Genomic DNA, 12,982 nt, shown 5'->3' on the forward strand with positions numbered 1-12,982 from the left:
GGCAAATCAGCTCACTTTGTCAAGTCTGTTTTCAGTGTCTGTAGCTCTGGGTGCAGTGCAGTGTGTCAGACAGGTTCTCTAGTTTGGCGAAACCCTTGTACAGGCTTTGATTGAATGTCAGTGTCAGTTGAAGTAAGCTTTGTTATCTTTCATGCTGCTCTTCAAGTATTGCTCGAGTAACTTCAAGCAAGTTAACATTTAAACACTAAAAAGTGCCTCATTACTTTGCCTAGTTGTTCTCGCCAAATGCAGGTATACGAAAGTATTTAATTAGCCTCCAACAGGCCTTTACTTGATGAGCTGTGATCTTTGAACGTTGTGGCCTGTAGTTGATATGCAAGGCCAGAATTAGAAGTCATTAGAAGTCATTTGATTAAATAAAAGATTGACTGTTTCTAGCTTTTTTTTCCCATAGCATACCCATTAACACCCTCCAAGAAGATGACTGAAATCAAGAACCCAGTCATCTACAGTTTTTTTTGGGTTTTTTTTTTCAGCTAAGGAGGAGTTGAAAAGCATGCTTTGGAGGTTGCATTGAGTAAAATCTCTCCGGTTCAATTCTGTCTCCGTAGTCTTTTTCTTTTCATACAACACTTGGTGCATTGAATGAGCCTGGTTGACACCGTGCCTGCTGACATTGTCTCATTTTTCAAAGCTTTGCTAAAAATTGATAAATCCCACATTCCCTTTTGAAAAGCTCATGAGCACATTTAGAATAAACCTTGGCACAGGCAGTTTTGATAAATGAGTAAATGTAAGGGGTCATCACAGCTGGACCTGTTTTGTAATTTCATCAGTGCTTCACCGAGCAGTGCCAGGACATACAGACCTTTTTCAATTTTCACTTCACCTCTAAAAGCATTTAGCTTTAGTCTGTTTTTCTTCCCTAAGCACCCTCCATTTTTTGACTTAATTTTAGAAAAATACATATTAAGAGTTCAGGGCTAGTTCAATTTATTCAAACAATATTTTATCAGAAGCGGGGAAAAAACAGGGAAAGAGACAATAGGAAATAAAAAGTAACCAGCACCCAGATCTAATAAATGACAAAACTACAGGACAATATAGAAATAACTGACCAATCAAACTCACTATATGGGAGAACAAATGAGAAGAAGCTTTGATAGTTCAAATCAGAGGGAAATCCCTGAGGCTGACTGCACACAATAGGTGCTGGGCAGAACATTAGATTGTATATGATGTCAGTAGTGGCAATCAGTGAATGCATATGAGACTGAAAATCTAATCTTGAGTTGACCTTGGGCTGGTGCAGTGGCTGTAAAGTGTGTACAGTGTGGCATCCACACTGTAACTTGTGTGAGGAAACATTTGCCATACTTAGGAAAAAAACAATTAACAGGGCAAAAAAAAAGAAGATGTAAGAAACCTCAGGAAGAGCCACAGAAGTGGGATCCCTCACCCAGGACAGACACACATGCAATAGATATCATGTGTACAGAAAAGAACAACAAATCACAGTTTACAAGTTGCATTGACAGCATGTCTGATACAAATTGTGGATCCAGGAGACGACCCTGCAGACGAGGCATCACCAAGTGGTGCCCAGGCCACAAGACCTCCTCTCCACCCTGGTGACATGGAAGAGGGCAGGCCACACAAAATTATTAGCAGTTAAACAGAAATGATCGGAGTGAAGAGGCATCAGATGTTACAGAAGTACAGATATAAGGAGACAGTAAAACAGAGGAGAGCAACGATCCAGCAGAGCCCAGGGTCTGATGATCCACATCTATCAGTATGTTAGGCAGCAGGAGCCATGAGTTCCCAGGAGTTTTCCTTACGACAGAAACTTTCCTTAAGAAGCTAGGGTTAGCAAGCTGTTGTAATACTCATTCACATTTTCAAACATTTTCATATATAGTATGACAGTTGTCAAACCATTGATCTGATCTGATATTTACTAATACACTTGCAATAATCAAACAATGGCAGAGCTGTTTAAATTGAAAATTGAATCGAATGGTTCAGATCAAAAGAATTGTGAGACCCCTAGTCCACATAGAGTTGTAAATAAAGGTGGGTCATTCTGGTACTAACGTGTAGCTTAGAGGGAATTATACAATACTGGGGTTATAGTGTTAGTATCACCACAATAGGGAAGGATCTTATTAGTCTGAATAGCTTCACAGTCCACTCATGCTGATACTATGCAAGTTTCAAGCCAGATACTGTTCTAACCTGCATGTTTCTCTCACATGAACAGAACAGTTGATAAATGAATCAATAAAACAAGAGATGGATAAAAAGTACTTGGTTGGATTCATAGATGTGGGAATAAGATTGCTTCACACCCGGAGCACCTCAGGTGATAAATGCAGAGCTCGACTGAGTACAGAGTGGACTAACACAGCAGAAACCACAATCGGAGACATAATATAAGAAGTAAATCAGTGTTTATGACCTTCAGGCCTCAAGCTTCCTGTTGTTCAGCCATGGCAGTTGGAATCATTGAAACCATCAGTTTTATGGAAACACCGGGTGTCATTATGACAGTGGGCACAAGTGTTTGACTAGATATGCCTTATGAGGCATGATAATGTTCCTGTCAAAAGCTATTTTTGAGCTAATTTTTTACAACTCAGTTTCAAGTACACACCAACAAGAAGAGTTGGATTTTTACGTGCAGATCTTTGTGTAACACATTAGTGTAACATAAATTAAGAATGGCATTTCTTGGAGAATCAATGCAAAAATTAGTAAGTATAAAATCATCAACTTATTACACTCAAGAACATGTACATCATGTCAGTCTTCAGTTCTAAGGATTTCTACAGCTCATGTTTCTATGATGAATGAATGGAACACAAACTACTTTGTCACAAAAACATTCATGAAGTTTGGTTCAGTAATGAATTTATCATAAGTCTTCAGAAAAAATACACATAAAGTAATTATAATGTTTTGGTTAAAGGTCTCTTAGCCATTTTCACCTCAGCCATCCACAAGCCTCTGGTCGTCCTCTGGCTGAATTTGTAACCAATACAACTCTGTCTATGCACAGAAACAGAAATAATCATATACATTATTTTCATCAATGTATAAAGCTGTGTGTACTCCTAATTCTGAGTTATAAATGTCATCGTTGTGGAAACTGACACATGCTGATAAGATTCACTTCCACTCCCACAATCATAGTAACGCTTTAACATCTTTGTGTCTCAAAACATGTGCTCACTCCACCACAATTGGGCTGTCAATGAGAAGAAATACAACTGATTGTGTCCCATCAGCAAGGCTCTCCAACAGTATCAGTGTAGCTGACATTTACGTGCCACTGTTACGCAGGGATGGTGCTTTTTATAGTGCCTGCACATGTACCTGTGAACCGTCATTACAGTAATATCTCAGTCATCATTAATAAACATCTAAAAGATGTTCAGTAGTTAATCTATAGATCCAAACAGACTTTACAATGGGCTTGGCAATACAGGATCAGATGAAAAGATCATTAACAGGGAAGTCACGACTATGTTAATAAAAATACAAATCAATTCATCACCCACATAACATTAAGTTCATACATGCTCTTGTGAATGACATTTTTTGAATGCTGTGATGACAAATGTTACATCTCTGACCTCATATTTCATGCCCACTTCAGTAATTTCGCCTGCAGCTAACTAGAAAAATGTGTGTACGCAGGTATTTTTCTTTTTAAAATACTTGTTTGTTGTTTGGGAAAGGGCATACTAATGGCTCGTGTGTACACATCATTATACATCCGGACCCAGAAGTCATAAAACCCATCCTCATCACTTGTTTTGGATGCAGTGAGTAGTCCCAATGCAGCTTGTACATTCTGTTACTGTATGTATATATATATGTATGTATATGTATATATATGTATGTATATATATGTATGTATGTATATATGTATGTATATGTATATATGTATATATATGTATATATATATATATATATATATATATATATATATATATATATATGTATATATATATATGTGTGTATATATATATATGTATGTATAAATAGATTATATATATATATATATATATATAGATTATATATATATATATATATATATATATATATAGATCATATATATATATACATATATACATATATATATATATATATATATATATATATGTCTTACTGTAAATATATACAGTGAACTTTTTCAGACTCTTTAAAGGTCTCAGATGCCTCCACGCCAAGAAGTCAGACAATGAAAAGGCATAGTACATCCGGCCAATTTTCTAGATAAAATACCAGATGTCGACTTGGGCTCACACAGTTGTGTACTGGTCCCTTGTGAAGTGGGTATACTCTCAATTTTTTCCCTTTTTTAACACAGCCAAGAAAAATGCTCTGTTTTAGAAACAGTTACATGTAAGACTACTCTATTTAGTTTACCCAAAACTCTATAAGTAGTATTTGCTCATTGTCACATAATCTCTGCTGCTTGATCTCAGTGAGGAAGGATTATGAAATTACTAAACCAATACTGGCCCACAGACTAGTGAGACAACTCGGCATTTTGTGTGAACTATTTCTTATTCCTTAGCCTTCTTTTGTCCTGACTCCTGGACTTCCCTTCCTCATAAACGTCCTACATAAAGAACTCAATGTTAATAATCCTGAACATGGAAGTGTTGAAATATTTGATGTAAACTTAGAACAAACCTCTACAGCCCTGATTTTGATTAGGAAACATTCCTTTATTTTGTTGTTCTTTTATCTGCTTTTTAGTAATTATTTTACATATATTTTGTTGTTCTAATCTGTTTTAACTAATCTTTCATCCTAGCCTTTACTGTACTTTATATTATTTCATTCCTCTTATTATTTAAGATTTTAATAGTTTTATTGCATTTCATTGTCTTCATTTCTATTCTTTTCTAGTTTCTGAGAGCAGTAACAGGGATGAGTTGATGTTGGAGATTTTCTTCATTGAAAAGAAGGTTTTAAGCTCCAACAAATAGCTTTAAGTTACGCAAATGAACACCTACATGGCATTAATGCAAGAATATGAATGTACTATTATAAACTTGAATTAGTGCATTAGATTGAATGCTAGCTTTCTGTTTCCCTCCTGTCACATAACTCCACTTACATGACAACTTGACTTGAAAGAGAAGTCAATTTTCTGCTACCTCTTCCTTTTTGGCATTCCTCACAAAAAGAATAATGATCATGTTGAATAATGTCAAAATCAGTGGGTGTCTCTAGTAAACTGTCAGTTACCATTAACTTTACCTGGCTTGCATTCACTTTGTTTGCCACCTGGCTTGCTTAATATTAGCTGACATGCCACAAAGCAAGACATAGTTTATTTATTTACAGACAAGATTCCACATTATTAACTAGTTAAAAGCCGTTTCATACACTGCATGAAAAGTGGGATTTTCATCAGTAAGCGGCACTGAAGATTGTTGTGGAAGTTCAGGTTTACGACTGCACACGGCAATTTGCAGGCAACACTGAAAACTGCCGCGAATTGCAGGAAACTGACGTGGGCCTTGCTTGGCAGTTGTCCCCCCATGACCCCCCTCCCCCTGATTCTAGCGAAGGCTTTAACATGTAAATGAAAATGCTGTGAGCTATACAAATGCAAATCAGGGTAGCAGGGGGAGTTTTACCCCAGGTGACCTTTTTCTAAAAGGTATTAACTTCATTTTAAGAAAATCTCTGGTATAAATAGATCAGGCTCAGTATAGCCTGATTATAGACCCTTATATTTGAGCTTGAATTGATTTATTTAATGAAAGAATGCTAGATTAATTACTGTGTATGTCATTAGCAATGGCCAATATTATGTAAAAAAAGTACACAAAATTATTTATTTATTTTTTCTCTCAAGTTAACAAGTTATGTTTGTGTGTAAATGTACATATACATTTATAATGACCCAGGGTGACCAATAGTGACAGATCACGAGTGAATTTTCTTGTTTAAAAGTAGTGGTTTCATCCAATACTGACTGAGGAGATTCAAGCCAGGCCACACATCCTCTGGCCAGGTGTGGTTTCGCTGTCATTCATATGCTAATTGGAGCCATTCGCACCTCCGCGATCTCCACATACGTCATGGTTCGTTTCCGTCAATGTGGCACAGACGAACGCGACGTTCACAGCCTGTAAATTGTCGTTAACTGCCGAAAATTAGGGAGATTTCCGGGCATTTACGTGGACGAAAATCCCACTTTTCATGCAATAATACCTCTGCTCTGCTCGCTGTCTGCGGCAGCGAGTGACGGCAGCTCTCGGGCGGCCGGGACTACTGGGTTTGGTCAAATGGCTGTGATTGGCTTGATGGCTTGTCAATCAATCTAACTTGACCAATGGGTTTTCATGTATATTCACCGTATTGAGGTCCGCTCCATTTCAGTACGCTGGTACACCGCGAGGGCGGGCAAACGGTTTAATACCATAGGAATAAGTGGGGGGGATGAAATCACCTCGTTGTTCACCGGTGTGATACTATTGCGTGCACATCAGGGGGCATTTAGAAGTGGATATACGCAATGCTGACTGACAAATAAGTGGGTATACGCAGTATACCCTCGTATACCCAGGACTACACCAGTGGCTCTACAGCACAACAAAGTAGGACATATTAACAATAAAACAGACAAATAACAAAATGATTTACCATGTAGCTTCCTCAACCACAGTAGAAATCAAGAAAAAATTATGAAAATAAACACAAATCGAGCATTCAACAACATCAGGCAGGTATGATGCTCTGCTCCTGAAACCCTCCCGGTGGGATATGAAGTCACAAGGAGGACAGATCAAAACAGCGCCAGCCATGGCAGGGTTAGGGTTAGAGACTCGAGGTTCTGTTTGTGAGACAGGCTGCCTGTTCAGTACCATTAGTCCTCAGACACAAACCTTGTGCACCACTGTGAACAAAGGCCTTCTGATTGCTAGAAAAGAGGTCACATCTCTGCGTGATTTCTTGAGCACCTCGATGACAGTGATTGATCAGTGATTGTCTTACAGTCTTCCTTAATCAGTCTTTCCATCTCATCATTTTTCCTTCCTCCTCTCAACTACTCACCAATTGTCATTCCTTCTTTCTTGCTCTTTACTTAGCATTCCTCAATTTGTCTCCATCATATTCACATTATTTCATATATATATATTTCTTTTCCATCCCTTTCTCAATACCACCCTGTTATGCATGTTAATGGTGAAGGTAAACATTATTAATAACTGTATTTATCAGCAAGGTTACAAAGTGCTTCACAGAAAAGAATCACCTACAGATAAAACCAACACAGAGATGAAATAGCAGAAACCTAGATATGACTGAAGGTTGTTTAATACATAAACTTCTAATTGTTTTGTCAGTATTTGCAATTGCTGCCTGTAGTGTACAGTGCAATTCTTCCAAATTGACAGTGTAGGATCTGTATGATACTGTAGTCTGTATGTATACTGTGCACTGTGTCTTAGAGTCACAGGAACCATTTATATCATTAAATGTGTTTCTATTATTCATTCATCAGTTGCCTCTGATGGAATGATATTCTGATGTGAAGTCCCCAGGCAGAAAAGAGAATCTGCAGCTTGAGAGAACTGCAAGAAAAAGTCATGGCACGCTAATGAGTCAAGTGGAATGTGCGAGTGCTGGAAGTGTGCACCAGAGAGTACTGGCCCATTTCAACAGTATTTCCCAGTTTCTTCAGAATTGCCCGTCTAAGCTGAGCTGTTTTTGTAGATTCTACTGTGAAACCCGGAGCGGATTTTTCAGTTGTTTTCCAATATTGAACTAAGATGATCTATTTGTTTTTGTGGTGCTAACTTTTGGAGGTATATATTTTATTGCCACTTGCTGTTTACTTTATTGTTTTCCATGGTTTGACAGAGCTATTTTATCTCTATTTCATAATTTAATAATATAATAATAATTTGTAAGTAATTTTATACTGGGGAAAAGAAAATATAGTAATAATATTTTTCCAATATCGTGCAGCCAGTCAGGATGCCCAATTCTTATATTAGCATGACCATCCATTTCAATGACTGCTGTGTCCTTTACTGTTCATAACAGTTAAACTGTGACATGACATAAAACTGATCATGCTTGAAAAGTGCCTCCACGATAAAAGGTTTTCAGCCTCCTACACTCCAAAACAACAATGAACAGCACTCAGTGTAACAACACTTTCAATAACCATAAACCTGTTCTACCTCAGGCTGTTTAGGTTTTGTGTGGATAACATATTGTACCCCATACCGAAGGTCTACTGTGCAACATATACAGTAACATAAAGGCTATAGGCCTACATCCTGACAATAGTCTTTGCCTCTTGCACCACATAGAGCTTACTGTGGACATGCATCATTATTATTATTATCATGATTATTTATCATTAATGGACCAGGAGCCTTATCCACATGGCCCTGACAGCCAAATCAATCATTGGACAGGAAAGAGACAAGATACGAGCCCTCAGTTATTTAAGTTGAATATTTGTTTTGTAAGTTGAATAATTATTTCTCATAGACAATGTTTGGTAACTAAAAGTTAGGCCTCTTAAAGGCTTGAATGGACTTAAAAGTCTCCTGATTAATTCATTATTACAAAACAAAAGAAATGCACAAGAAAATACCTTCCTAAATACAACTCCCACGGTGCATTTCAGTATCAGACACCAGTCCGATCAAAGTTGTATCGAATGCCGATAAAACAAAATATATGCAAAGACCACAGTTCTCTGTACATTTGAATTTTAAATGACACAGTTGTTGAAAGGGTCTCACAGTACATATATTTAGGAAATTTTGATCGATGACAAAATCACTTTAAAATCACATATGGACTCGCCAATCAGAAAATTCTGCAACGCTTGTTTTTTTTCTACAGAAACAGCTCGTCTCTACGGAAGAGGATTAGGGCCACATGTGAATTTTTTTTTTAGTTCTGACTTTAAAGTCAGAATTCTGAGAAAAAAGTCAGAATTCTGAGATTAAAGTCAGAATTCTGAGATTAAAGTCAGAATTCTGACTTTAAAGTCAGAACTAAAAAAAAAATTCACATGTGGCCCTAATCCTCTTCCGTATGTCTCCCTGTGTCTTGCAGACAGAGGATTGTGGAAGCACTTCCTCTCAGTGCTTGATTATGACGATGTGATTGAGAGGCATGCAGCAACATCCACTCATCCACCTCCGAAAGCTGTATACCATTAAGCCCTTAGATTTATAACTGAAGGCAACCCTGACAAATCATTGTGCCTTTGATTAAAAGTGGGTCTGCCTTCTCGTTCTATTAGAAATTACCTGTATTTTATTTCATTTATTCAAGAAGGTCTTCTCCAAAAATGACTCTCATATCCAATATCACTTATTGACTGCAGAATTGGGTTTGGATTGAATGTTTATGATAAAGTTGATATATCATTGACGTGATCTGAAGTTGAATCAAATGTGAGATCCATCATAATGCAAAGAACAATGCCTCTCAATTAATTTTAGTGATGTGGCTTTAATTGGCCATCTCAAAATTTGTGTTGATGATTACCCCTGCCTACAACATGTTTGTACAAATGGGTTTTTATAAAGCCCAGGTAATGCTCATAAATTGGTGTACCACATTTCAAACCCTTTTTTGTGCAGGCAGTATTTATAAATGAGGCCCCTGTAGTACATATTTACCAGACCAGACAAACATTCCAGAGGCTAATACTTTTGTTAGTGTCAACAATAAGAATCAGTTTCACAAATAGCATGTAATGGAACAATATATTTGTGCTGATGTAAATAAGCTCTGTTAAATCCCTGTATCCCCATAAATCAGCCTGTGTTAGAAGCTTTTGGATGACTAAAAAGAATCCTCTGACTAACAATGAATGTCTTCAAAGATGGAGCAGAGACAAAGCTGGATAATACAAAATTACATTATTAAAAGCTTGAATACAATGGCTTTCATGTAAAATGAACAGAAGGTGACAGCTGAGCACTATCTCCATTTATGTGAGCTGTGTTCTACAGATGAAAAGCTTTCTAATAGAGAATAATGGCTCTGTCCTCAGACAAATGGACCAGAGGAAGAAAAAAGAACAATGAGAGAAGACATCCGAGAAAATTCTCTTGTCAAATGTAATCAAAGGGCAAAACTACTAAGTGGAAGCATTGAGGGTTTTAGGCATACAGTAGTTTTGAGAAAAGGTGAATTTTCATTTCCATTACCAATCTAACTGCAAACATATTAGACATTTTTAATCATTAAGGTCAAGTGATGCTGAGCTACCAACAGTAATTCACTCCGCCATCTTTCTAGTGGAGCCTCTGCAGAGTCCAATGTGTTGCTAAAGGGAAAAGGAGGTGCCACAACTAAGCCTACCTAAGTTTGGCTGTGATTAAACTACAATATGTTCACACATTCCAATACTGTGTCCTTGAAGTTGAATAGAGAATAGAGCTTGTTAATTCAAGAAAAAAAGGGAAGACTAAAGTGTCAGCTTGTCTACAGAGGTCCAGGCTCAAATCCTAAAATACCCTGAATTTCTGCAAACCTGTTGAAACACTGGTGACAGAGCAGGGTAACTTTGAGTGTCATCTCAGTAATATTTACAGTATTTGTGATTTCAATTTTTTTTGAATAATGAGACACAATGGAACCACATTATATAATACATACATTTATATAAAGAATGCATAAGGATTGAGGCTAGAGGGATTCTTTAATAATGTACAGTTGGTTCACCTATACCCGTCTTGGTAGGATTAAGTAGTCCCTGTCTACATGTCGGAGGAAGTGTATAGACCACATCTTATTGTACTGCAATTTATTTATCTAAAACTCATGCCCAACACTAACCTAGGCTTCTGTTTTTTGAGCTAAACCAAATTCCTTCCGTGGACTAACATGGAATCTTGAAGACATGACGACTGACCAAAAGTCTTAATGACCAGCTAATTTCTTTGTTGTGTTTCCCTCCACAGCATTCTCCCCATGAAGCTTGGCATTCTGCTGGGCCAGTATCTAGGAGCCTTCAACCTCATGGACACGTTCAAGGGGCGCTCCAGGAAACAGGACTAAATGAAGAAAGAGGAGAATAAGAATTGAAGGATAACCAAATGGAAGGAGACATGTTTTAAAGCCGTCCACTCAACACCTATGTTTTCCTTTATCTCACAGTGTATAGGTGTGATGATACTGAATAGGGCAGTTGTGGTTGGATTGAATCTGAGAGTTTAATTCCTCGTAATTTCAGTGGATCATGCTTGAATACAAATAGCTATTTATCTGTCAATATCGTATACTATATATTATGTTTTAAGCATTTATATCCTTAATGTACTTGATTTATTTTGTTTTTTATTGTTAGTGCAATGCACATTTGTTTGTATTAATAACAATAGCTCCTGCACAGGCAACAGAAGGACCCCTCCTGATAGATTATGAAATATACATGTAATTTTTTGTATATTGTAAAAATTTGTCACCAGGTGCTCGTACTCAGGAACACTGACAGGTTTCTTAATTATATGTGGTCCAGACTAGAGCTGTCCCAAACAATTATTTTTCCAATGATTAATCTAGCGATTATTTTTTCGATTAGTCGACTAATCTAACGATTAATTTAACGTTACATGACCAAACAAAAGTAACGTAGTAACTGTAACTGTCGTTGGTATGTGAAAAAAAATACCACAGTTGTAGGCGGAGCAGCGTCTGTCCTCCTGCCTGTCCTACCAACTCTTCGTCACATTTCTGCCCGAAAAACAGCGTCTGTCACCGGCAAAAACCTTTAACTCACTCAAGTGGTTGTGTTGATAGAAAAAACCCTGCGATGGTCAGCCCTTCCAACTGAGACTTTAGTGAACTTTCCCCCAGAAAACAGCCTCCGTCCCTGCAAGTGACAGAGTCAAGCAGCGACCTGTTTACTGATGGCTATTATGTAATAATGTAATTTAGCACGAAAAACGTAACTCTTTCACCTTCCAGGATGATAAGGGGGCCTAGTTCTCAATCACTACACATTATAAATGGTCCGCGGGTTTAGATTGACAGGGGAAACACCTGGGAAACACCCCGACGTCATCATCATGATGTGTACCGTCCCGTCTCTTTAGGAGCGGCAGCACAGCTTTCTGTGTGAATAACATGGCTGACCAACAGCGGAGAATTGACGAAACGCTGCTGCTTAATGCAGCGTCTCTGTCAGTGTGTTTACATGACACTCAAGAAAACCAAATTACTGGGTTAGTCCGACTATGATCGGATTTTTAAGATGCATGTATACACCTTAGTCTGACTAAAATTGGACTGGATTGGATTTCTCATATTCGAATTAAAACACCTAGATTATTCGATTGATAGTCACATTACTCCTGCATGTATACGTTCTATCAGATTGGATCGGATTTTGCGTTCTGTGCAGGCGCGAGATTTCTTCCCCGGGGCCGTGAGCCAGAAGTAGAAGGACGGCGACGGCAGCGTCTTTCCTCTGAAATCATCGTAAGAAAGAGCGTCATTGTGCATCTAGTTTGTGTAATTATCATGAACACCATATACGAAATGTACAGAGATGTAGCTTCATCTCGCTCTCTGTACGCCGTCTTTCTCGAATGCCAAGGCAGTTTGTTATTGCTGGTGACGTAAAAAGGTCAGCTGGAGGTGGCTCTGTTACCACTAGTTGAAATAGGTACAGCGCAACGTATTGTACCGAGGTATGACATTCTTCGGCCAATAATCCAAAAGATTTTCTCACCGGCATGTATACTCGGACAATTGTAGTTGTCTGATTGAGTAGCATAGTCGAACTATGGCTGTAATCCGACTAAGCTGTGCATGTAAACGTACTGTGTGTGTGAGAGGGGCTATTCTCAGCCTCCGCAGGTACTACCACTTCCTGTTTGGGACGACGCGTCGCGTGCAAATTATTCATGTTGACGAATTTATGTCGTCGATTACGTCGACGAGTTGTCCCAGCACTAGTCCAGACCACTCAAAGCTCCTGTGTTCAGACTGATCATGAGGAGAA

At 38.0% G+C, this 12,982-nt stretch overlaps 1 protein-coding gene across 1 annotated transcript in view; it reads left to right on the forward strand.

Moving 5' to 3' along the window:
* The window catches only part of LOC115573267 (epidermal retinol dehydrogenase 2), an 89,200-nt gene extending 77,595 nt beyond the window's left edge, over nucleotides 1-11,605 (forward strand). Inside the window, exon 7 of the mRNA XM_030403979.1 lies at nucleotides 10,938-11,605. Coding sequence (XP_030259839.1) covers nucleotides 10,938-11,034 — 97 coding nt within the window. The 3' untranslated portion in view covers nucleotides 11,035-11,605. The remainder of the gene's footprint in view (nucleotides 1-10,937) is intronic.
* The last annotated feature ends 1,377 nt before the right edge of the window (nucleotides 11,606-12,982 follow it).

This window comes from Sparus aurata, chromosome 21 (genome assembly GCF_900880675.1).
Source record: "Sparus aurata chromosome 21, fSpaAur1.1, whole genome shotgun sequence".
NCBI classification, from domain to species: domain Eukaryota; kingdom Metazoa; phylum Chordata; class Actinopteri; order Spariformes; family Sparidae; genus Sparus; species Sparus aurata.